The sequence below is a fragment of the Engystomops pustulosus genome, chromosome 6, assembly GCF_040894005.1.
Source record: "Engystomops pustulosus chromosome 6, aEngPut4.maternal, whole genome shotgun sequence".
Classification (NCBI taxonomy): Eukaryota; Metazoa; Chordata; class Amphibia; order Anura; family Leptodactylidae; genus Engystomops; species Engystomops pustulosus.
Window position 1 is genome coordinate 153,258,104 of NC_092416.1, and position 25,488 is coordinate 153,283,591.

At 41.6% G+C, this 25,488-nt stretch overlaps 1 protein-coding gene across 2 annotated transcripts in view; it reads left to right on the forward strand.

Annotated features, from left to right (window-relative positions):
* The window catches only part of LOC140064698 (protein MTSS 1-like), a 92,040-nt gene extending 66,939 nt beyond the window's left edge, over positions 1 to 25,101 (forward strand). The window contains exons 7-14 of one of the 2 annotated variants that reach the window (XM_072111834.1): positions 3,976 to 4,133; positions 4,865 to 4,972; positions 7,520 to 7,617; positions 12,016 to 12,127; positions 14,262 to 14,390; positions 16,239 to 16,389; positions 17,670 to 17,696; positions 19,503 to 25,101. In XM_072111834.1, the coding sequence (XP_071967935.1) occupies positions 3,976 to 4,133; positions 4,865 to 4,972; positions 7,520 to 7,617; positions 12,016 to 12,127; positions 14,262 to 14,390; positions 16,239 to 16,389; positions 17,670 to 17,696; positions 19,503 to 20,218 (1,499 nt within the window). In that variant the 3' untranslated portion in view covers positions 20,219 to 25,101. The remainder of the gene's footprint in view (positions 1 to 3,975; positions 4,134 to 4,864; positions 4,973 to 7,519; positions 7,618 to 12,015; positions 12,128 to 14,261; positions 14,391 to 16,238; positions 16,390 to 17,669; positions 17,697 to 19,502) is intronic. The other variant, XM_072111835.1, reaches the window with a different exon arrangement.
* The last annotated feature ends 387 nt before the right edge of the window (positions 25,102 to 25,488 follow it).

Consider the following 25,488-nt stretch of genomic DNA (forward strand, 5'->3'; position numbering starts at 1 on the left):
TCAATTCGGTGTTATTAAAAAAAAAAGTTACCTATGTGACGATAAGTTCTTATAATGTACCCATACGGTCCTTGGATATAACTGTGTCCTTGGATACGACCACTTCTGCTGGAGGGATTGCACAAAGAAACAAAAAGTTTTTGTATACGAAATGTCCGCGAGTGACTACATGTTCTACGGCCATCTTGTGGTAATGAATGCTGAATCCAGGTGGTCAGACAGGGCTCAATAGCGCATGTCTGGCCACCGGTGCCAGAGTGCAGGTCGTATCCAAGAAAGCTCTTGTTTCTAAGGGGCCACATTTATGAGAAATTATCTTCACATGGGTACATTTTTAACATCCAAATGAAGAAATGTTTACTTATGGGAAATGAATTAAATGGGAATACCCCTATAATCTTATAGAAATTAGTTGAATGGTAAATGAGAATGCGCAGTATAAATGCATTTATATACCCGGATTGTAGCTGGATTCTGTGCACATTGATGTATGGGATTTCTTCAGTGTATTGCTGCACAGCCCCTCCCACCTGAATAACCGCTGTAGTATTTAAACAGAAGCCTGCTACATCAGGAGGTTTGGGCTGTACAGCAATACATTGAAACAATCTCCCACACCAGTGCACTTGAGTGCTGTAAGTCCAGCTGCAAACCTGGAATATAAATACATTTTTAAATTCCTGTTGTTAGTAACAATACACACAAAGGTATTACACTGATCTTATTAACCAACACCTAACCCTGTTCAAACAGGTTTGTCTGTACAAAGCTGCAGACATTCCCTTTAAGGCCATTTACTAAACTATAATATACACTTGTCGTGTTTAAGTCCAACATTAATGTTAAACGGAAGTAGAGGAACAAGGGTATGAGCGAAGTAGGGCACATGTTTGTTATACCTCAAGGGACAACGTCTGACATTTTCTGCATTGTCTTTGACAGCATTGTTACAGAATCCGCCCCACACCGCACAGTATAATGTATTGTGTGCCGGATCAGGAGCGCAGGACTCTTCATCTACATTCTAAGCATAGTCTGGAAAGAAGATGAGGATTGTTCCTTTTCAGGATGCACATTTTAGATGTTCCCTGTAGAGGATTTAATTAACTCGCCTAAAATCTCTACAGCAACTCCAGACACGTCTCATGTCGTGATTCTCAGGAGTAACTAATGGCCAGGGGCTGTATAATGAAAACATGGATATTTCTGCTCCTAGCTGTTAGTAGTCACGCTAGTGTATGTCAGGAAATTAAAGGGGGTGTGTGGGTGTTGAAAATTTTTAACGTTAGTCAAAAAAAACAAAAACTTACCTTACCGATTCCTTCTCTTGCTCCAGTGCTACCCAGGTACATCATGGCACATCGGGCATGCGATGGGGCCAAGCCTCTCTCCGATGTGTTTCTAAGCGCAATTGCAATGTTTAACGCTGAGGACCAGCAAGTACAAATCCTATAGTTGTGGTTACTCGTTACGTTTACATTGCACATGCTTCTCGGCAGAGCCCGGCGGCACAGACACCAGACACAGATCTGCTACTCTAGATGTTATCCGCTGCACTAGGGGCGGGAGGCGTGCCTTGCATCATACGACGGCACATAATTGCCAGCATAATTTGCGTTTACAAACCCATGTATTTGTTAACGCTATGTTAATGCATGAGTTAACATTGCGTTAACGCATGTGTTTTGTGAACGTGATGTTAACAGCAATGTAATCAGACACATTTCTTCTCAGCTGTTCTCTTTCGTTAATGCCCCGTGCGAATGCATCCTAAGTCATGTGTAAATAATTCTCAGCTGGGTCACCCTAGTACTTGAACAAACGCCGCAGTGTTAGGCTGCATTCACACTGCCGTTGCCCGCCGTACCATACCGTAGCAGGCAACGGCAGCGCGCGGGGAGAGGAGGAGGTGAGCGCAGCTCGCCCCCAACCCTCTCCATAGGGATGTCTGGCGCACGGCGCCGTATTACAGGAAAAGATGGGACATGTCCTATCTTTTTCCCGGGTACGGTGCCACACGTGTGCACATATACGGTCGTGTGAATGTAGCCTTAGAGTGATAGCGTTACCGGAAACCTCAGACAAGCAACATATATACATATACAGGCAGTTCCTGGGTTATGTACAAGATCGGTTCTGTAGGATTGTTCTTAAGATGAGTTTGTATGCAAGTCAAAACTGTTTATTTTATAATTGTAACCCAAGACAAATTGGATTTTAAAAATGTTAGATTGTCAGAATAACCAGGATTAAAGCTTCGTTACAGACACCTGTGATAACTGTTACAGCTGTTTATTGTAGCCTAGGGCTTAAGTACAGTAAATTACCAACATCCAGAGATCCGTTTGTAAGTCGGGTGTTCTTAAGTAGGGGACTGCCTGTACAATGTTTCTGTGTAAGGTCATCTTCTCATGTAAGAATTTATCAGGCATTTCTTTCCTCTCTGGGGTCAGATGTCACCGGAAAGCCTCTCTGCTCTGTGTGAACAAACCCCAATAGTAGATTCACATGGATGTTTGTGTGAGTGTGGCGGAGTATTTTTACTGTTGAGTAATGCTTTGTAGCACATATGAGTGTACAGCTGCTGCGTGTCAGCTGTGTGAGGAGGACGCAGGGAGTCCATTTGTCCTTCACATTCTTCAGCGGCATTTGCTGATTTATTCCTTGAGTAGGAAAACCTAAATAATGTTGGTGCTGCTATTAAGAAACCTTTAGCCTATGCTTGATACTAGTAAAAGGGCACCTTTCATGGAGATAATAAGTTCCTTCTTGGAAGGTCAGATGACATAACCCTATCCCTTTACATCACATCTGTTTGATCCTTTAGATATTTGCTGTAGGATTGTACACATTACTACAGTTTTATCAAATTAGAGTCATTTTACTCGATAATGGAATAAGTATGTTTGTAACTTCTACGTGATCGTAAATTATTAGATTCTACAGCCTGTAGATACAGTGTCACTCCTTCCATAGATGTATGATTCCTATAGATGACGATAGCAGTGACATCTGGAGCTCATAGAAGGTTCTGCACTAAGTTCAAAAATCATCTTGATATTTGTTAGATATTATAGTATTACTAAGTAACAGATCAGAAATTTGGAAAGGTGCCAAATATTTTAGTCCCAAGTCGTGATTTAAGGCTAGTTTTATATATAGTAATGTAAATGATTTGATTTGATGCATTATGAATCAAACATACCCTGAGAATGCTGTAGCTACACTGATGCAGGATCATATCTTGTTTAATCCCGGAGTTGAGTGGTTTTGCTGGAAAACAGATTGTAAAATTCAGGACTCTTCTCACCTCTTCATTATCGTAATTTTATAATTGTTTTTAAGCAAAAACATTCAGTTTAGGGATTAAACAAGATATGTTTCTGCATCCATGTAGCTACAGCATTCTCAAGGTATGTTTGGTTCATAATGCATGAAATCATATGGTAGGTTTCCTTTAAGTGTTTCTTTTTAATCTGTTTTGGGTTTTGAGGTCTTAGGATATTGGTGGCCTATCATCAGTATCAATTGGTGGGGGTCTAACACCCAGAACCACCACATATCATCTGCTCTCTACAGCTCATAAACAGTAAATAGGAAATGAGGCGGACAGCTCTGTTCTCGGTGTAGTGGTTGAACTGAGTAACTGTTAACAAGAGCTGACTTGCAGTAATCTGATCTGACCACCACACAGAACAGAGCTGTCTGCTTCTTGTTCCATTGTCTCTTCATCAGGTACTGAGAACAGAGGGGGTGCTGGGTGTTATTCCCCTTCCACTTTGATTTCAAGGTCCCATTCTATGAATATCTTAATATTTTTGGCCTAGATATGGATGTTTATTATATTACACTATTTGGAATCTCTATGCTAATATGTAAACTAAAGATAAGATGTTTAGTGGTAACATATGAGTGCACCAGATCCCGGTCTGCTAAGGTCAAGTCTTCAAGGTCAATCTCTTGTTTTTCCCATAGGCAAAGATGATGCTCGCATGCAGCTGGACAGTGTCCTCCAGGACGTCAATGACAAGTACATGCTTCTAGAAGAAACCGAGAAGAGGGCTGTGTATCGAGCACTGGTGGAAGAGCGAGGGCGCTTCTGTATGTTTGTGTCTTTCCTGAAGCCAGTCTTGGTAAGTCTTGAGTGGTCACGATGGGACTATTAGTGTCACATCAGCAGGATAACCACAGTAGCAGGGGACATGTAATAGTGGAAGAAATCATAAGTAAACCAGTTACATGCAGTCTATAGCCTGTGCTGTGTGAGCACTAAGGGTAAATAGCTTTTGCACAGTGCACAAAGTGCCAAGTACAAGGTGGGAGGAGGGCTTCAGCATGAGGTGAAGAGAAAGAAAGTTTTTTTTTTTGTTTGTTTTTGTTTTTAGAATCCCAGACTGGGATGGAGGAACTTATGGGGAACAGGGGAAATCTTGTACCTCCCTGTTCTGTGTAGGAGACAGTCCTGAACACGCTCAGCTCAGCTCTGCTACATACACCAAGAGAGCTCTGTCACATGACCTCCCCTCTTTTGAGACCATAAATTTGTTTATCAGATGTATTCACAGGGCTAGTCAGCACAGGCAGAGAAAGGAGCTACTGCAGCACTGAGATAATCTGAGGAGGATAGCAAACAAACTGCCTATTATCTTTATTACCTATATGCAGCAGAGTTGTTTTACATCCCAAGAGCTATTGATTTGTGGGGGGAAAAAACCTTTACAGTTGTTCTTTAATGTACCATGTAAGTAGAAGCTAATGCCAGAAACCTGTTTTGTATTGATGTGGCCGTAGCATCCTTTAGTTTGAGTTTTCGGGTAACATTTTTATGATTTTTATAAATATTGTTGTACTTTTTCTTCAATAGGATGAAGAGATTGGCATGCTGGGAGAAATAACCCACTTACAGACCATCTTAGAAGATCTGACAAACCTGACAGCCGAACCAAATAAACTGCCCCCCTTGAGTGAGCAGGTACGGTTTATTATGTATGATGAAGCGTGTAGGTATAGGCTTTCACATGGCGGTATTCTGTCCTGAAAACACTGTCCATGTCCCAGAAGCATTACTGGACCGACCACAAACATGTGAACTGACCTAACCATTGATAACCCCGAACACTAGGAAATACTCATGTCTAGCAGTGCCAGGCAAAACACCTGATAAAAGTACAAGTAAATTGCTAGTTCTCCGAGTGCTCTTCATTATAGTAGGTCTTGTGAATCAAGGCTCCCTTGTGTTCCTGTCCCCAGAGGACTGTAATCATGACTGTCCAGGTCCATTCATAGCAGGAATTGGGAGTCTATCGCTCCAGATACACGCGTGGTGTCCAGGGAATATGCACAGAGCTGGCTTGCAGGAGTCCTTTGTATTATCAGACTATGAACTCACTCCTAGTTCCTTCCTCTGACCGGTTTCCTAGCAATGTGCACGTTGTAATCTACAGACATTACACAGGACTCCATCCTTGAATCATCTCATAAACTAAAATAAGTGGAAGCTGAACCAATCTGTAATAAGTCAAAGTATCAGGAGCTTTTGTTAGGATGTTATGCTGCACATACTGTGTATACTATATAGACTTTGCTTCATTATATTAACTCAAGGATTCTTCTTTAACCTTTAATGTGACCCTCAGGCCTTCGATGTATTGTTTCCACTGGTTTATGTTCGTTATATCCTGTTGCTCACTCAGAACATAAAAACATTCCGTAATTTCAAGGAAATCTGTTTCTTTGAGGAGATTTCCTTTTTTAAAACTCCCGCGATTGCTTGTTAGTGCCCACGTTTACTATATGTAGAGTGTTACTTTACTAATGAATGCCACGTTGATCCCTCTGGATTGTTGCAAACACTATTTGGACAGTGAGGTTGGAACAGATTTAATGTCTAGATTGTTGTTTAGTCCACTTATAAAATAAATGGTTTTTCCATTATTCCATTATTTCAGGGTTCTAGCTCGGTGAACTGGCCCATGAAGAATCCACCATCGGTCACCAATCTTACCTTAGGGTCCTGTGGGAAACATGGCAATAAAGCTGCATTTACACAAACATATGGGGAACTTGTATATACAGCCACTAATTTGTGGCCAGATATACACGTCTATGGCGCCTGGGCTCGGCACGGTGAGCACAAATGTGCAAAAAAGATAGAACTTGCTTTATCTTTGGCCGTAAGAAAGGCCGTGCGGCTCTATTTCCCATAGAAAGGGGATGGGTGAGCAGCTCTCATCCCTCCTCCTCTCCAGCGCGCCCAAAGTGTGCCTGCCTGACCGTAGCCTTGTGGGCACATGTTCATTTTCCTGCAGCGCCCTCACCGGGGAAATTAAAGAGTAACAATCATTTAAGATGATTTTTGATATTGTGTGCAGGTGAGTGTTGTGAACATTAGGCTACATTCACACACATGTATGGGGGACGTATATACGGCCGACGTACATACGGCCAATATACGCCCCCCATACACTCCTATGGGCTCACGGCCCTGTACGGGAGCGGTACGGTGCAGCACACGTGCGGCACCGTACCGCTCCGTAGCACGGGAAAAGATAGGACATGTCCTATCTTCTCCCGTATTACGGCGCCGTGCGCTGTATCTCCCTATGGAGGGGGGCGGGGGTGAGCAGCGCTCATCCCCTGCTCCTCTCCGCAGCGCCGATGTATGACCACCGTACTACGGTACAACGGGCATACATCGTGTGAATGTAGCGGTACTCTGTAAGAAAACAGGCTGCATAGTGCCGCTTAGTGTTACTTCTCCATTGTCAATAGCTGTCCGTCTACCAGATTGAAGATTGGTCTTAGGCTGGAATAAGGAGCTATATAGGAGGAAGCTCTGGAGTCTAATATTTTGCTAAGTTATCAGATTTTCTTAACGAAGAAAATTGGAAAAATGGTCACAACATACCGGGCCGACCCCACCGCTCGCCCGAATATTAATAATATTGTCTGTGGTGCTCGCAGGAGGGTCAGACTATGAATTTTTATCAAAGGGGTGTGAATAATTGATTAGCGGCCAGGACCAGAAGACGATCGGCTGACATAGGCCTCAGCGCCTCCGGCTCATTAACACATTTTTATAAAGTGGATTTATTTACGAAACTGACAAGGATAAGAAAACCAGACAGTAGGGACTGTCTGGTGGTAGATGTCCTTTAAAGGAACACTCCAGTCAAAGCTAATTGAATAATACATGGTTTAGGCCTGAAGGGAGGAGCAGGACTCTAAGTTCTGGCAAGTCTCTAGGAATAAAATGAAAATGAGTCCTGCTCCCTTCAGGCCCTGCACCATGTATTATTCAATTAGCTTTGACTGGGGTGTTCCTTAAAGAGGGTCCGTCCTCCAGTATGAAATATACTCTTTATAACTACTCTACACTCTTACCCAAGTAGGATTCTCCTCTCTAGATGTTACCCTTTACTGGTTACGTTCTTTTGTGTGTGTGTATATTAACAATGCAGCAGCTTTGCCTTATCCAGACATGAGAAGTGATGCAGAACTCTCTCATTTTCCTTTGCAGGTGATACTTGATCTGAAGAACTCAGACTACAATTTCATCTATCAGACCCCACCCGCTTCACCAAGTGGAACCTTATCACGAAAGGCCAGCACCAACAGGTACTATACAGACCATCTGCAAGCAGCATGTTATAGAGCAGGTGGAGCCGCACGTTGGATTTTATTCTTTCCTGCAAAACTATACATCAGTCACAGATATTGATTACATCCATACTCCCACCTGGTGACAGTCAGCTACTCTTGCATGTTTACACGGTCATGATTTTGGGTCTCCCATGGGACTCCGAATCTCTGAAACTGAATCATTACCAAGAAAACTATATATACCTCAACGTTTTCCACCCCTCATGCTATAAAATGCTGTCTGCAAATAGGACACTATGTACAATCTGCTCAGCTCCTCTTGCTCTATAACATGCTGTCTGCAGATAGGACACTATGAACCATCTGCTCAGCTCCTCCTGCTCTACAACATGCTGCTTGCAAATTGGACTATTCTCAGTAATAACTTCGACTCAATGGGGAGAGCAGTTAGTGATAATAATCAGAATTTTGTCTGCTTGCGTTTCTGGATAAGGTCTATATAGCACATATATTTGCACATATTGGATGTTACTATTTGATGTTCAGGTTAAATGGTTTGATATCTGCCTCTATGTAGGACCTGGTGGCAGCGCTGCCTTTGTCATTCATCCTCCCTCCAGAACAAAGGGCAGAGCTTTCATCCCCCATCCTTCTCCCAGCTTCTGGATTCTGTCGCTTTTGTTTTTGTTGTGGGGTTTTCTGTTTTTGTTTAGTGTGTGTGTGTTGTTTTTTTTGTATTTTTGTTGGGATAGGAGCCCATAGACGCAGGCACATGGCAGAGCGCTCTGACAGGCTGCCAATTAGTCGGGGACCTCTGCGAGAGGAAGAGATTTAACAGATGTTGGAAAGCAGCAGAGCAAATGGAAAGGCGTTTTTTTTTTGTTTTTTAGCAGCTGTTAAAAATAGCATCTGACCCTTTTGTCAAAGGCTAGAAGCTCATCGCAGAATAGGAAGGGGGAGGTCAAGATGTTCTCTGCTTAGCATGCAAAAATAATCACTGAACTTACAGCGCGGTGACTTGCGTTTAGTTTTAGAAATGGAAATTGTAGACGCTGATGGAAAAGTTTATCGCTGTACTAGGTTTTTGGAGACTGAAATAACTGTTCCATAGGAGTGATAGGGGCCCTTTGCAGGCACTGTACCAATCACAACTTCTGACATGTTAGAGGTTTTATGACTAATAGGTACATTAAAGTATATAAATCGCTGGGGCATCAGTCATTGAGCAGCTCACTCCTTAGTAGAATACAAAGTCTCAGTAGTGTTGCACTTTCACTGTTGTACATTGTCTGTGTGAGAGGGGCTAATTAGTCCGCTTAGAGGGAACCTGTCACCAGGAATGTCATTTTTAACTGATGGCAGGTTGCAATAGCCCATGGTATACTGATTTCAAAAATGCCCTTGTCGGCATTCTTAAACATTTCAGTACTTCAGCTCACGGATTAATCTCGGATATGGGTGGGCAGCTGCAGCCTGTGTGTGCCCGTGTCTCAATCTCTTCTCCTCCGCACTCATCCAGCTTCCTCCCTCTCCATGTCATGTGTATTGAGCAGGCAGGAAGAATACATGAGGAAACTGAGACACAGGCTGCTGCAGCTCACCCCCGGGACCACACTGGTGACAGGGAGCTGAGTAATGTGAAATAAAGTTTTATAAAGTACTTCAGTAATCATAGCACATCTCTTTACAATATACTGCAAGCAGATTATAATGCTTGGGAGTGGGGAACAACATATCGGCAATGTTCTGCTTATTCTGGCTTAGTGAGAAGCTGCTCCCGACCGTTCTTAAAGCACATGTAATATCTGATGGTAGATGTCCAGCATTAGATCTACCACCTGAGTGCCCCACGGCTTCCCTGGCTTTCAATTTATTCCACCCCTCACCTGCCAAGGAGCTAGGAACTGACTGGCGATGTCTGAGCCGGGCTGTGGAGAGAGTGGGACGTGCGCCTCTGGCTCATTTACATAGCTCAGAAAACAATGTTTAAGAATTAATATGCCCTTTCTTTATACACTAGAAACTGTCCCAATTAGTGCATATAGAAACGGGCATCTAATTCTGGTCAAACTGATGGTTGATGTCCTTTAAGTAATCAATGTCAATTTTTTCCTAATCCAAACGGTCAGATGGGTGGTCCTGGACTTGATCTGGCAGCCTTGTTCCACCCATCTGACAGTATCCAGCCAAAAAAAAAAGAAAAAAGACATTCATTACTTAGCATGTGGGGTCTCGAGAGATCATTTTGATTCTGGAATCTGTGAAGTGATATCTTTTGAGATGGTACCATTATTTTATCCTGCATTTCATAGGAATCTATGAAACGTTCTTTTCTTTACTAATGAGAAGTGGGAAATAAATCTACCGGTTTCCGGACTGTAGATTTCTACTTTCCATGACTCCAAATATCCGCTGTTTATAAACAGGTGAACTTTAAGCCAAGCTGAGCCTCCCGAGTCTGAGAGCCGGAGCCGTGTAATAACATGTTGGAGATTCTTCCCTGGAGATGTTTTAGTTATTAGATTCTAGTGTCCTCTTTCTATATGGCCATGTAAGGATCCTCCTGCGTTTGGCAGAGGAGATTTGCTTCTTCTTGCGGTTAGGATTAGTGAAGAAACCTACAGGCTGTTTATAAAGGATGAATGTTTTCAGGCTTCTACAGGCCTCTCGCTGCAGGAAGAAAAACGTGTGGTGGAAAGTCACATTGGGTAGAGGGCTGTCTACATGGTTTATGGATAGTGAATACAACATAAACCTGTACTGTGTCATATTGTAGAAGAGTAAAATTCGGATCAGTTTGGTTTCATCCTCAAACCCCTCAGGAGCTTAAAGGACATCTACCACCAGGACACTGACACTGTGTCCCCCTCTGTCTTTGAGATTCTTATGTCCTTGTTTTTAAGAAAATAGGCTTTAAAAATTATGCAATGATCCTGAGGGGCTCTAGGCTCCATAGATGTTATAGGAGACCCTCAGGCTAATTTGCATAATTTTAAAAGCCTAAAAAAAGGTGGTAGATGTCCTTTTAATACATATGAACAATTAAGAAAAAAAAATTTTACAGCTATTTACAGCTCTGGACGCTCTGCTACTTCTGGTATCGGGTCCTGCAACTGACTAGATGTTCTTGGGGGTCACGGGATCTACTTCATCCAATGAGTGGAAACCTTGGAAATGGGATATCACATCAGTTTTTCCTGAGGACTTCTGTTCTTATGTCGCCCCCTGGTCTGAGAAGTTCACTCATTGGACGAAGAGGTTGAGGGTGTCTCCCAGGAAGTTCCCATTGGACACAGAGCCAGAAACCACATTTAAAGGGATTTTCCAGTGGGTGGTGTCAGTGGGCTCAGCATAGGTAAACTAAAAAGAACCACCAATACTTCCCTTGGCCATCCCCAACCCACCAATGCCCTGCTGCACCTATTCCGGCACTTCCTGGATTGCTGTGGGCACCAGGTAATACCAGCTCATTCCCAAGCCAGTGTCTCCATGAGTACATCTGACGCTACCAAATTCCCTTCCTGAAACACAGGAAAGAACAGGACCATAGTGGATTGAAAAGGTAAATGTTTCTCAGTTTATCTGTGATGACAGGACAGAGATGATAGATATCTTTGCTGTTGCATTTGGCAATGTTTTGTGACATAAAGATTTCCTGGGACTAGTAGCTCCACTAAAGCTGGAGAACCGCGGCTTCTCTGATCACTGCTATGGAATGTAAGCTGGCATCAGGAATAGTATGAGAGCGCCATCTAGTGGTCACGTGGAGTTATCTCCCCCTCTCCGGCTAGTCAACTGGAACGTTTCTGGCATGATCGGCTATTTGTGTCTTGTCAGCAGCCACTGCCAGTGAATAGCGGGACATAAGCAAAGCCCTTTACAGATCATCAGTGTAGACTCTTCTTTGAAACGTTTTGTAACTTTACCCGGCCATCAATATCTAAATCCCTAGCCAGAACCCCCCAGCCTCTTCATCAGAGGGGCAGCTTAGATTCCACAATCAATGAAGGTTACCATAGGTCAGAGCGCTGCGTAGCCGGCTCAGCTATCAGGTATCTTCCATTCCCAGGTGCCGTCTACTTTTACATTCCTATAGAGAGGTGTTTGACTGGGTGAAATAATAATCTCTTGTGACCAGGAGGATCAGTCACCGGGGTTTTCTGGAATAAAAAGCTCCTTGTTCGGAGAATATTAGTCTGACTGCATTGTCCAAGCTTTGCACCAGGGTATCTTGCATTTAAAATGACTTCTGTAAGGATTTACCCTAAGTTACTAAGACGATTTTATAGCAAGTTGTAGTCATGTGAGCAGTATATACTATGTGGTTGTATAAAAATCACCAATTGTACACAATATATAATAGCATCCTGTAACCTAATACAACAATAAAGTGACTTTTACATTTCTCGACAGTTATCTGCATGGATCAATAAGGCACGTCCCGTCTATGGACTCAATCTCCAGCTCAATGGAAACCCTTCATATGCGTCCACCTTCCACCATAATGCTGGAGACCATGTTCCAGGTAATAAGATCGCAAGACCTAATTTTCACCTTTATTTCAGCCTCAGTCATTAGTGGGGGCTCATTACTGGAGCATCGGTACCGGTGTGGCTATGGCAAGTACAATAGCTCAGCCATCCCTTAGCCTTCAGCTCTTTTATTCTGCAGATCAGTGAGGTCAAAGATCCTATATGGATTGGTTATCCTAAGAATAAGCCTTTTTAACCCTTGATGTGTTCACAGTAGTGGCCTCCTCGTTACCAGTGATATATAGGGGTTCAATTACTGCCATAAGATATAGAGATGACCACAGGCTATACATCCACCATTATTGGGGTGGCTAAAAACAATGTCATGATAAGACCGAATCAAATTATCCTATTTTCACACCGTGATGTAACTCTTGCAGACCCTGATACAAAGTAGCCATGTCCATGATGGAAGGGAGCAGATTGTGTCCATCACATGACCAATCTAGTTTTTAAGAGGGTACCAGACAGTGTCATGTAAAGTATGCCAAGCAAAACTTTTTCTATATGTGAACACTGGTATCATTCGTTATTATGGCTGCAGCCGTGACTGGCGGCACTGATACGGGGGCGCCGGCTCTATGTTACCACGGGGTCTAAATGGGTGAAACAGAGATGCTGGGTCTAATTAGACCCAGTCCAGCTCCCATCAGCACCACCAGTCACACGTGGTCATTTCCCTTGTAGAAGATTCAGTTACCGTGGAAAACTTGTAAAAGAAAAAAGTTTTTAAAAAAATGTGACAGTGTCCCCCAGAGGTCTTTTATGACCTCATGGGGGACATATAAAGTAAAAACACACAAAAAATATTTAAGATATATTTATAAAAATACAATGACATTTCCCCATATAATTTTTTAAAAATCCCCTGCTACACTACAAAAATCATCCCCATACTCGCCACATTTGCTTGAGACTATACACAATATATATCTAAATGACCGAAACAAATGTTCATTTTGAGTTAATTTGGAAAGTTAAAAAAAGTACTATAAATTACCAAAAAAAGCCTTTTTTCCTCACTTTTAACCCCAAACAAAAAGGAAAAAAAAAAATTTCAACTTGTATTACCTTTTTAACCAGTGCTGTGTGTCCTGGAACACTGCAAAAAAAAATTAAAGGTAGCATGGAAAAAAAAAAAAGTTATGGCCCTTAAACCGGCGCTTACAATAATTTGCTAAAAATACCCAGCCACACATTGTTTTCGGGGGAATTTGTGGCTCCCACATGCTGCTTTTTGCAGTAAGGAAACCCTGTAGAAGCTTGGAATTAGTGGGTAACTTTGCAAGACACAATGTAATAGGAAGGTCTCTTTGTCACTACATCTTGATGTAAGTAAGCTGGCTTTACTCCACCAATAGCTCCTTTTTGTTTTTAGCTGTGGCATGAACCCCCTGAGAGTGTGGGATGTACCCCATGGAGGAAGGGGACCACTGATATCATTATATTTCTCTCCATTACAAGTGCTGCTATAGGTGATAGGTGTGTTGGGTTCGGTTCACATCTCTGCTGTGACCTACAAGACCCTAATGATTTCTTCTGGAGCCTCCAGTGGAGATGTGAGCTCTAGTGTTTATACCTAAAATCCCTGCTTAGGATAGAACGTTAAACTGTTAGGATAGAAATGGTAACTGTATTTTCTTTTATATTTTATTTGATCTGTGTTTTCTTTTTTTTTTGTGACATTTCGCCCTAAAGTTTTAACTTATGCAACACAGGACACTACAATGAGTGTTTCATCCTGCAGCGATGACCCAGTGGTCTTTGTAGTGTGACACACATCCGTAGCCTGCATACATTAATGTTGGACAGCGGGCACTCAGTAGTAATGAATCCTTTCATTAACGGCATGAATGATACTTGACCAGAGAAACTTCCTCTTACCACGTCAGTAGCTGCCAACCCACGCATAGATCAGAGCGGCACAGGAAGTCCTTCAAGTTTGAAGTCCCTCTTGACATTTGGTCCTTTAGCTAAGGACTTTGTTACTTACCCAGGAAAATTACAACAAGTGTATTAAATACACACACTTTACTCTACAGAAGGAAAATACAGATCATCTAGCGTAAGACAAAGTACCGGTAGATGGAGTAAACTTTATTCTGTGATGTCTCTGTCTTCGTACAGGATCCCAAAATGATGAACAGCAGTCAGCAGGTATCTCCCATCAGTGGACCCAGCGGAGAAAACGGCACTTTAAAATCCAACCTAACCAATGATGTCTTCAAGGCTCCACCCCCACAAGTCATGGCTAAGGTGGGTGTCAAATACCCCACTAGTTTCTATTACTAGATGTGTTATCGAGATCAGGAGCCAAGAAAAAAATAACATTGGCTATAGAGAAACGTTAAAGCAAAGCCCAAACAATATCCCCATTGGGCACGGCTTATACACCTTATGATTCAGTTATGTCCTGTAGGGTGAAAAATGTATTAAGATATAGAAAACGGACATGAGCAGGTTAAAGATAATGCCCCTGGAGAGTTGTGAAACCATACCTTTATAGCAGCAGGATAATGAAAATTAGATTTATATTTAAGGATTGTAGTGACTTGGAACTCTGTGTTGCACAGCACAGCCCCTCCCCCTGACTAACTGCTGTAGTATCCAAACGGAAGCTGCTACAGCAGGTGGGAGGAGCTGTACAGCAGTGCAGTGATGAGATCTCGCATACCAGTACACCCTATTCAGCTACAATCCTGGTGTATAAATGCATTTTTCTCTACAAAGATCTCTACATGTCTGCAGCTTTGACTGATTAAAACAGATTCTCTTCAACCACCTCATGACCTCCCCAACACTACAGTTTTGTAGATGTCCTGCACAGCACTCATTTCCATCTGATCTGTCCCATTCAAGCACATCCCATATTTAATCTTTTTCTGGCATGTCTTTTTCATGGCTTAACCCTCAGCAGTAAGTATCCAGATATGTCATGAGACATCCAGAACATCATGTTATTTCTCAATATTGTGTCATCAGATGATATGCTTTATGTATGTCAATGTACTGACACCCAGTGGGTGCTTTGTGAATTGCAGCCTGTGAATTGCAATCTTTAACATATGGCTTTGTTAAAGAGAACCTGTCACCAGGTTTTACAATACTGAGCGACTAGTCCCCTTAGTCCTCTTTTATGTTAGATCTCATCTGTTTACCTATAAAAATGTCCTCCAAAGTCAGACAAATATGACTCTTCTCATCACATTTTTCACATGATAGGAGTTAAGCAGTGTTTTTCAGAAGCCTATATATATTTTCTGTAGTATAGGACCAAGAAACATGCATTTTTGTTATATTAAAGATCTGAATCTCATCTTTTAGAACACATCAAGTTTATGGTTCTGTGATCCACAGTCTTGGCATACAGGCAGTTAAAAAATAGTCAGGAATTGGGTCTTAATCTGTAGCTCGTGTTTCCAACTATGTTTTTAGCTACCTGTATTTCTGGTTACAGAGCCAAATTTGATCTAAAACATTATCTTAAGGCCCCATACACATCACTATAGGGCGACGTATGTAGGGCCACAAGGTTGCGGCACTGTACCGCTCCATACACAGGGCATGTCCTATCTTTCCCCGTGTTATGACGCTGTGCGCCGTACATCGCTATAGAGAGGGAAAGGGTCACCCCTCCTCCTCTCCTTGGCTGCTAACGCATGCCCGCCCGGCTCCATTTGTGTGAATGCATCCTTAATTTGACACAACAAGCTTGTTTCTAGCTACAATAGAAACAAAGATGGGGGCTTTTTAGTTGACGCTACCCCTCCAACCACTAACCTTGTGAAAATGAGCTAAGAGTTACATCTGCCTTACTTTGAGGGGGATTTTATGTCTTTATAGGTAAACAAATGAGATTTCTATAAAAGGAATTCCATAAAAGATATTTCATATACTACTTGAGGTTGCCTTAGCAGTTCAGTCGGGTAAAATCCGATGACGGGTTTCTCTCATGAGAAACTGTAATTGATAACTTAGCCAATTATATAACACAAGGCGTAAAGTTGAGGATTTTTTTTTTTTTAACTTGAATTATAGTTGTGATTGTTTGGTTTCAGCTATTTAATTACTGGTGTTAATGTCATAGTGTTCTTGATGTTGCAGCCAAAACTTGCACGCGATCACTTAGCTTTGGCTTTAAGTCAAGGCCTGAACTCAGAAATACAACTTAGCCGCGATTCTCTGCACTGCTCTAGCGGGTACAGCACACAGACCACTACCCCCTCCTGCTCAGACGACACCATTCCTTCTCATGGTGAGTGGATTATAGAAGAAATGACATATTGACTGTATTTGTTTTAAACTGATTTATGATCAGGAAGGCTTTGTACTCCTACTCTACAAAAAACTGTATTGCCTACATTAAAGAGGACTGGTCCATTAAATTTTCCTTATCCTTCGCTGTGCACTGCGAGCAGACCTTGTGACGTCCATTAGGATTCTCTGCTGCCTTATTATGACACTGGCATTCCCCAATCGCATTTATAGGGTGCCTATGTCTTACAGAGATACACTATTGCCTATAACTCCTTAGTGGCTTGTTGTTATAAACCATGACATCTAAGGAGTTAAAAGCATAGGTTCATGCTTTACCACAACAAAGGGAGAAGAATAGGCAACAAAAAGTTTTTATCCTGTGATGAACTTTTATTAAAACCGGCAAACACAGACCACCTCCTTAACTCTGCAGGAGACACAGACCTCCAGAAGGAGGTTAAGATTCATGTTATGATCACACAGTGGATGCAGTCATATTGCTTCATATTGAAGGACCTAATTTGGGAGCGACATAGCTGTCATTGCTGGATGTTGGTATAAGGATGCGCTAGCGGGAGGACCAGAGCATAAATTTTGATTATGGAAGGGGGGGAGTATGAATACTCAATGAGAAGACAGAGTCTGATGGCGCTCAGGTGACATATGCCCGGGTGCCTCTGGTTGATTACCATACTTTTATAAAATGCATTTCTTGGCAGAATGGACCTTGGAAAACAAAAGAAAAAGGGTGCCCAGTTCCCCTTAGGGTAGCAATTATGTCAATGGGGGCAGTCTATTACCAGTTAATCTGGTGGTAGATGCCCTTTAAATTAATTAGACAGAGCTGCAGTACCATTCACGGCCACTAAATGTAGTGCTGAAGCCCTTTTTAATTTTGGAATAGAACATAACTTACCAATAGGTGTGGGAATCCCACAGATGGAGAGAGTAACTGGTTGCATATGTGCCCTGCTGTTATATTTACCCATATGGTGCTGATGGAAATAGCTGAGCACAGTACTATAGTGCCATAGACAGTGTTAGGAGTGTCACCGTTACTGCTCGACCTACCCATTAATGTTGGGGTACAATGGACCCCTATTCTCTTGATCTTTGGGGGTCCCACATCTGGGATCCCCACTGGTCAGCAAGAAGATTTTGGCTGATGGGGATAAGCTTTACAAATAGATTGGAGAAGCTTGGCACATAGCATGTTGTAAGCATCTACTTCGCAAGTTCCTTGGTCTCTCAACCAACATATGTGCATTCTTTCCACAGCCTTAAAGAAGGACCCCTCTCATTTTGGTAAGAATCTGCTTTTTCATTAGATTGGACTGGGCTGCTCCAATCCTGTATAATGTGGTGTTGTGCCTGTCATGTGCTACAGCGTTGTGTACAGCACCCCCATACTTGTCCCACTACATCCCCCATCTAGATGCTTTTAGTGCCAGCTGTGTTATCAGCATTGTATTACGATTGGCACTAAAATGTATAATTTGGGTCACAGGTGCTCACAGCAATGTTAAAAGATTATTTGCAAAATTGAACCCTTGCTTCTTATGCAGATTTTCCTCCTCCGAGCTTGTGGAATCCCTTCCTTGTAAATCAATCCCTCCCCATGTTGTGCTTTTGTCAATACTAGATGTTACCTAGTATTATGATCCATCCCGTGTGTTATCACCTAGAACTGCAGCATGTCTTCATTTTTGTGTTTTAAGCTTGGGCTATAGATATTACTGGGGGGTTGGTTCAATTTATCAGACATTTTACTCCTAGTTTGCCATGAGAACCTCCTGCCGACAAGGCCTTTGTAGATAATCTGCCCACATACATGGGGGCTATGGGCCAACAACTGTATCTCTACATATGTCTATAACCGTACACCCATGGCTAAGTTTGTGTATGTTTAATTCAATATGGAGGTTACATTAACCTTTGGGACAGTTTACAGTCCTAGTTCCTTATAACGATGGGCTGCAATGTAGACGATCAGATGCAAATGGCAGTACATGGGAGTAACACACAGAAGACTGGAACTAACCTGGAAAATGGGGGGGTGGTAGGGAACATGATGTTTGGATGGTTCTCCATTACTCATTTAGTGGTGGACAGAAGTAGCAATTACCAAATAAATTACGGAAAAACTCACAAATGCAGAAGGACTGAATAGTAAACTTTTTAATGTACTTCATTAAGGATAGAAGCTTCTTTGTATCTTTTTTCTGCTTCTTTCTCCTGTAGTGAGCAGTGTATCTGAAGACTTCCGCTTCAGACATACAAGGGGGCTAATGATAATCTCTTTCAATACCTGGAGAATATATCCCTTGGTGTTGGCGTTTTATCTCTCTGAATTTATCATATCCAGAGACTGTCTGTAAGGAGTTAAAGGGGTTCTACGGTCATAGCAAGTTGGACCATATCCACAGGATAAGGCCTAACTTGCTGATCGGTGGATGTTTGGGTGATGGGGAATGGGGTTTTGTTGTACTCTTGTTGCACCCGAGATAACCAGAGCAGTCAGTCGCGGAAGTGCTGGCTGCTCTGCTCATCTCTATGGAGCTGAGGGAGATGGACGAGTGTGGTGCTCGGCTATCTCAGTCAGCGCCATAGAGAAGAAAGGAGAAGTTGGTGCATGCACGACTGCCTGCTCCGGTCATCTCGGGGGCAACAGGGATACAGCGGACCCCCTGTCTCATGATTTGTGAGGTTCCCATCACCGAATCCCCCACGATTAGGAAGTCAGGCCATCTTGCTATGACCAGGGAACACTTATAAGTCATTAAGTCACTTTATCAGGTTCAGTAGATAACGGACAAAAAGTTGATTTACGAAAACTGCTTAAATAAGGAAGAGAGAAGAAAAAGAACACCGGTTTCTTTAAAAAAAAAAAAAAAAAAAAAAGTGTATTATAAAGTTTACTATTATCTGCAATATTTCGTTTTATAAAATATTTTTCAAAAATGTAGTTAAATTTTAAGTAGTAGGACGATTTCTAGATCAATAAAAAAAAAAAATCCATTTTATTTGATTCATAACTGGAATAATTTGTGCTGAATACATTTACTTTTTATTTAGTTTCTTTCTGTATTGAACTTCCTCTCTTGTATTTAGTTGCAGATTATGATTACATCTCACTTCATGGTGAACAAGAAGAAACCGACCAATTGGATTTTGACAAGTCGTCCACGATTCCCAGAAACAGCGACATAAGCCAGAATTACCGAAGAATGTTCCAATCCAAGAGACCCGCATCCACTGTCAGTCTTTTAGCTGAGCCCGACCCACTTGTCCGATCACCTTACATCGCCACCATCAAGAGGAAACCTTCCAACAAGCCGACGTTAAGAAGAGGCACGATCAGCGGAGTCCCAATACCCATCCGAACACCTGTGGTGCCAGTTAAGACCCCAACTGTACCTGATGCTCCCATGAACCCGTTTGGTGAGAGGACGAATAGCGAAGATTACCCCTATAACCTGGATCATAGATCAGATCTGGCCCAGATGAAACCAGGGCTATGTTCGTCCGCTCAAAGCCTCAATGCCATACAAACAACATATTGTGCCTTCATTCCTAAGCAATCCTTTTCCTATTCTCAAGGGATAAATCCGCTACCCTTGAGCCCACTGAAGGCGCACCCAGGCAGCCCAGGACTGATAGATAGCACAACAACACCCGCTACACCTGCTCCAATCATCAGTGATCCAGAACCCAGCAGCAATAATGAGGAGGTCATACACCAGGACGATATGCTCTCCATGATACGGCGCGGAGTGAGGCTTAGGAAAACGATCAGCAACGATCGATCAGCCCCGCAGATCAAATGAAGACGCTTGTCTCGGTTAAAGGAACAATATTTTCATGACTCTTACAAAGACTGAATAGGATGTAAACGGTTGAACCCTGATCGCTTCTCTGCCATTGGCTCCGCTAGAACTCTTTTCGCTCTCATTTATCTTCCCGGATCCTTTTATTTTATTTTTAGAGTTAGTTTTTTTTCTACTTTTAGTGCTTTGTATTTTAAATGACTTATTTCGCTTTCTAGTTTTCAGGCCAGAGCTTTGGTGGCAAAGTGCATTGACCCAGGTAGAGCAGTTTGTGCACAGTTTGTCTCTGCTTGACCCAAACCGATTCCTTAAGTCTTAGAGGATATCTCCTCCCATGTCCAAAAAGCAGTTCTTTTCTTAGATGTATTTTTTTTTGGTCTTAAAAGTATACTAAAAGTTGCGGCACTCACTCCCCCAAGACACGAACGAGCTCCAGCCTCGAACGAGCAGACTTGTAGAAGGTGCATAGTAACCTATAGATCATTTCACGCTTATTCACACTGCATTGTGGGCATTTACACTCTTATTTATTTCTAATGGAAATAACTGCCTTTTTTTTTTTTTTCTGCCCACAAGTTGGATATCAACATTACACTTGAATAAGGATTCCTACAATCTGGTTACCAGCAGAACATGGGTAGTACAGTGCATAGCCAATTTATCTTATCTGTACAGATATGCAGCACATTGAAGCAGAATTATTTATTTAAAAGAGCTACTTTTATTCTTATTTAATAAGTTTTCTGACTACTTTTTAATGATTTTCTAGGCTTGGGTGATTTCACCTGTAGCTGGTGTCCCATTGAGTTGCATACAGTGTATTGCTTGTATGTCCATGGGCTGTGGTGTCATTTACACCTTTGTGGTGAAGAGCATAGAAGTGTAATATTGATGGGGTTCTATACGCTGTTGCATTCTAGAACATGGCTTGCTTCAAACAAGTCCAGTGGACAGTGCTGGCGAACCTATTTGGACTTTGAGTCTCGGCTAGCGAACTAGCCTGGGTGTCTAAGCCTGCTCTTGAGTCTGAGGCAGCCCAGGACGTGGCACTTTCAGCGCCATCTTAAAGGGAATTCATCATCCGTTTTAACCATAATAAACTGCAGTCTGTGCTAGTCCTAGGCACTGGTGATCATTGTAATCATACCTTTTATGTGTGTAGTAAGTAGCAGCAGTGCTGTGAAAAGTGATTTATATTTATTTTAGATTTGGGTTTGAAGCTCCTGCCAGTGCTTTGGACATTTCTTTCAGAGACCTGAAAAGCTTTCTGCTCTTTGTGCTGAACTGTTTCACAGCCCCTCCCCTCTGCTCTTAGTGACTGCTGTAAGTATCCAATCAAATCCTGATACAGCTCATACTCGTAGCAGAGGGGAGGGGCTAGGGAGGAGCACAGAGCAGAAAGCTCTACAGGCGAAAGACCCACCCAGTCCTTCCACTTTTAATAATATGCGCAAAGGTATCACTACACAGATCTCCAGGACTGCCAACAAACCTTGTCTGCATCTTTGTATGGTCATTACTACTGATAGATTCTCTTTAAATCGACACATTCATTGCAATGTTTTTTTGGTTGTAGTTTTGGAACTCCATTTCTAAAAGCTTTGCTATACAATATAGAAATAATAAAACCACCCTTACCATTGATGCTTGTACCCATGCCATGCTTCTCGATAAAATATCTGGGCTGCAGAACACATAATACGTCATGTTCAGAAGTCGCGCTATACCACTTGGTTAATAACTTGGTAGCTGTAGGTGTATGTACGTCGTAGGCCGAAACCTACAAGACAATAGATTTTTTTTTTTTTTTTTTTTATAGTATTGAATGTGTCAGAAAGTGGGGGATATTCAGGTTAGTGGCAGTAAGTACCAGACTGTAATGTACAACCTAGTGTTGACCCAGCATTGACCAAACTGCTAGCCACCTAAAAAGTCATTTTACATTCACTTTGTTATCTTCAATAATGCAATATACTCAGTATTATTGTAGCTTTAATATACTTTAAAGGGGGTAACAACCAGGTGCTAACTCTTTAACCAAAATCATTTTTAATTTATAATGTACAAGAACTCTGGTAAAGAATATACAAAGTTAGATGTGAGGATAGAATGATATTGGCTTTAAATATTCACATTTAGAATCGTCGCCTGAAAGAGAACCTGGAACGGGCATAACGCAGGATGGATTCCAAATAACTAGTCATAGTTTCACTTAAAATTATTCTCTGGAGTCCAGTGGGCTGGCTATTGTAATGATTGTGGATACACAGGATTAGGACTGCCCCTATGGATCCATCGTTTGGCAGATGAAAGAATGGTATTTTTTATGCTGACTGGTTAGGGGTTTTTTTTAATTAATTAAAAAATTTAAGGAAATCTATCATGAGAAGTAGATGTGATGGTAGATTCATTCTGCTGCCTCTGATCTAATCTGCAATTTAATTATCCTGGAACCTAATTTAACTTGTTAAAAACTTTATTTTAGTAATATGTAAATTACCTGCAGAGACTACTGGGGCGTGTACTATACTGGCCAGGCACTGGGCGCTAAGGCTTCTCCACGCCCCAGTAGCCTCTGCAGTTACTTTACATATTACTGAAATAAAGTTAGATTGAGGTTACATTCACACGATGTATGCCCGCCGTACCGTAGTACGGCGGGCATACATCGGCGCTGCGGAGAGGAGCAGGGGATGAGCGCCGCTTACCCCCGCCCCTCTCCATAGGAAGATACGGCGCCGTATTATGGGATGACATGTCCTATCTTTTCCTGGGCTACGGAGCGGTACGGTGCCGCACGTGTGCTGCACTGTACCGCTCCCGTACAGGGCTGTGAGCCCATAGAAGTGTATGGGGTACGTATATCGGCCGTACATACGTCGGCTGTATATACATCCCCCATACATGTGTGTGAATGTAGCCTTAGTTAGGTTATGTTCCAGGATTATTAAATTACAGATTAGGGCATAGGCAGGCAGGAGGCATATACCATCACATCTACTTCCCATGGTAGGTTTCCTTTCCATCAAACATTTACAGACACATAATAATAGAGATCACTACAAGCTTCTGAAGCTTTATAAAGATCTTGACATCTTATATCTTTTTTTCTGGAATCCATCCAGGCATTTATTTGGACTGCAATGGCCCTTATTAGAAGCAATAAAGGAAAAACATTGTATATATAGCAGTGGCCTATAAAATCCTCACAGCCCATAGTTTCCGATAGATTCAATTATTAGCTAATTTTTCGTAAGCAGCAGCATGAGCTTTATTTAAAAAAAAAAAAAAAAAAAAATCCTGTTTGGTAAAACATAGACCTGTTATTATCTTGCAGCTCTGCTGAAGCATGATTTTGGTTTTTCTAGTCTTTTTTTTTTTTTTCCCCCCTTTTTTTCAGTTGATGCCCAAATATTATTTCGGCAACTGTATGGAAATGGAAGTGAGACAAACTTCACCCGTTGCCTCTCAATCATTCTGCTTTGTTTCAAAAGCTTTATACATACCCTGCACAATCGAACGCAACTGTGGAAGAAGAATATATATTTAAAAAAAAATGCCTGTATTGTTTTTCCTGTCACTTGACATTTATATATTTGTACTTTTTGTTAAATCATCTTGAATTTTTGCTTTAAAAAAATATATATATTTTGTGTCTTTAAATTTTGTGTCTTTTTAAATTGTGTCTTTTATGTTAATTGTAAATAATTTCATTGACTTTCCCTTTAAGACTTTCCAAAATGGGGAAGGGATTTCTGTACTACTTGTTTTTATTTTATTTTTTTGGGAGGCATTTTGATTGCTTGATTCTATTTTGCATTAAGCTTTGGTAAGATTGTATTTAACAAAAAAAAGTTAAAATGGAGAAAAGAAAAAAAAAAAAAAATCTACTTGTCTACTGTAAGTTAAAAGGGGATTTCTTGTTATGCAGGTGATGGAGGAGGCCATTTTCTGTGATGCACTAGCATGGGAATCTACCCCTCGTATATCGGAGGCTCCCTGGGATTGGCACAAAAATAGCAAATGATGAGCCAAAATGTTTCCAATATGGCTGATCATGTTTTCCGGTAAAGCGGTGCCACCTTCATATCAATTTTTACTTCCTGGGTATAACGAAATACGTAGGACCAGCTATGGAGAGGGAGCGCCTCGGCTATGACTATAAAATGGCCGCCTCCACTGTGTGTAAACAGGAAATCCTCTTTTTTGGGGGGAGGTGCTAAAACATTTACGCATAGATGTAAACATTTTTTCTTTCTAGTCAAGGGTAGATATCATTTAAGTACTTTTTATAGCAACAAAAATTGGTATTTCCAAAATAGTTTTTAGGTTTTTGTTTTTTTTTTTTCCCCAAAAGATATATATGAAACAAAGTAGAAAATTGATTTTCGTTGTGCTCTGGAAAGTTTAGAATATTCTGAAAAAAAAAAAAAACCATGGTAATATTTGTAAAGTATGGGTTTTTAAAAAAAATAATTATAATATTGGACTCAGCAGGTCTGGGCTCCCAGTTTTAAAATGATTCATCTTATATTTTGAGTGCTGTTTTAAATGTTTGCGTTAAACCAAGTTGGGCCATTGCCTTTCTAATAAGACGTCAGCCTGTAGGTAAATTGTTAAGAATATGCTGTGTAAGAGATTATTTCATATGCTACAATGTGTGTTTCAGTAAATAAAGTTTGTAGAAAAGAGGACAGGGAGTGACTCCAGCTTCCTGTTTGAAAGGGAACAAATCCATTTCTAGATCGCCACTTTTGTAAGTTGTGTAGGGCGTTTTATAAACCTGCCTGATCTGAAAAGCAGTGATATGCTAATTTGCATAAATAAAAAAAAAAAATCTGTAAAGCATCATATCTGTGCACCATGCCTTCTGCTGCACCCGTGTTCTGTGCATCGCACCTGTGTGCACTGATTAGGAAGCTGGTAAACTCCCTTTATAGCCAACGGCACACGACCATAGGTTGTGAGAAATGGACCATGTGCTGCCCGGGTTTCACGGACCAATCACAGAACAGAAGATTGGTCTCTGTGTATCCAAGTGATATACAGGCGGTCCCCAAGTTGCATACAAGATAGGGTCTGTAGGTTTGTTCTTAAGTTGAATTTGTAGGTAAGTCGGAACTGTATATTTTATCATTGTAATCCCAGACAGAACTTTTTTGGTCTCTACAACAATTGGATTTTAAAAATGTTGGGTTGTCATAAGAATGTATATTAACACTAAAGCTTCATTACAGACACCCGTGATAACTGTTACAGCTGATTATTGT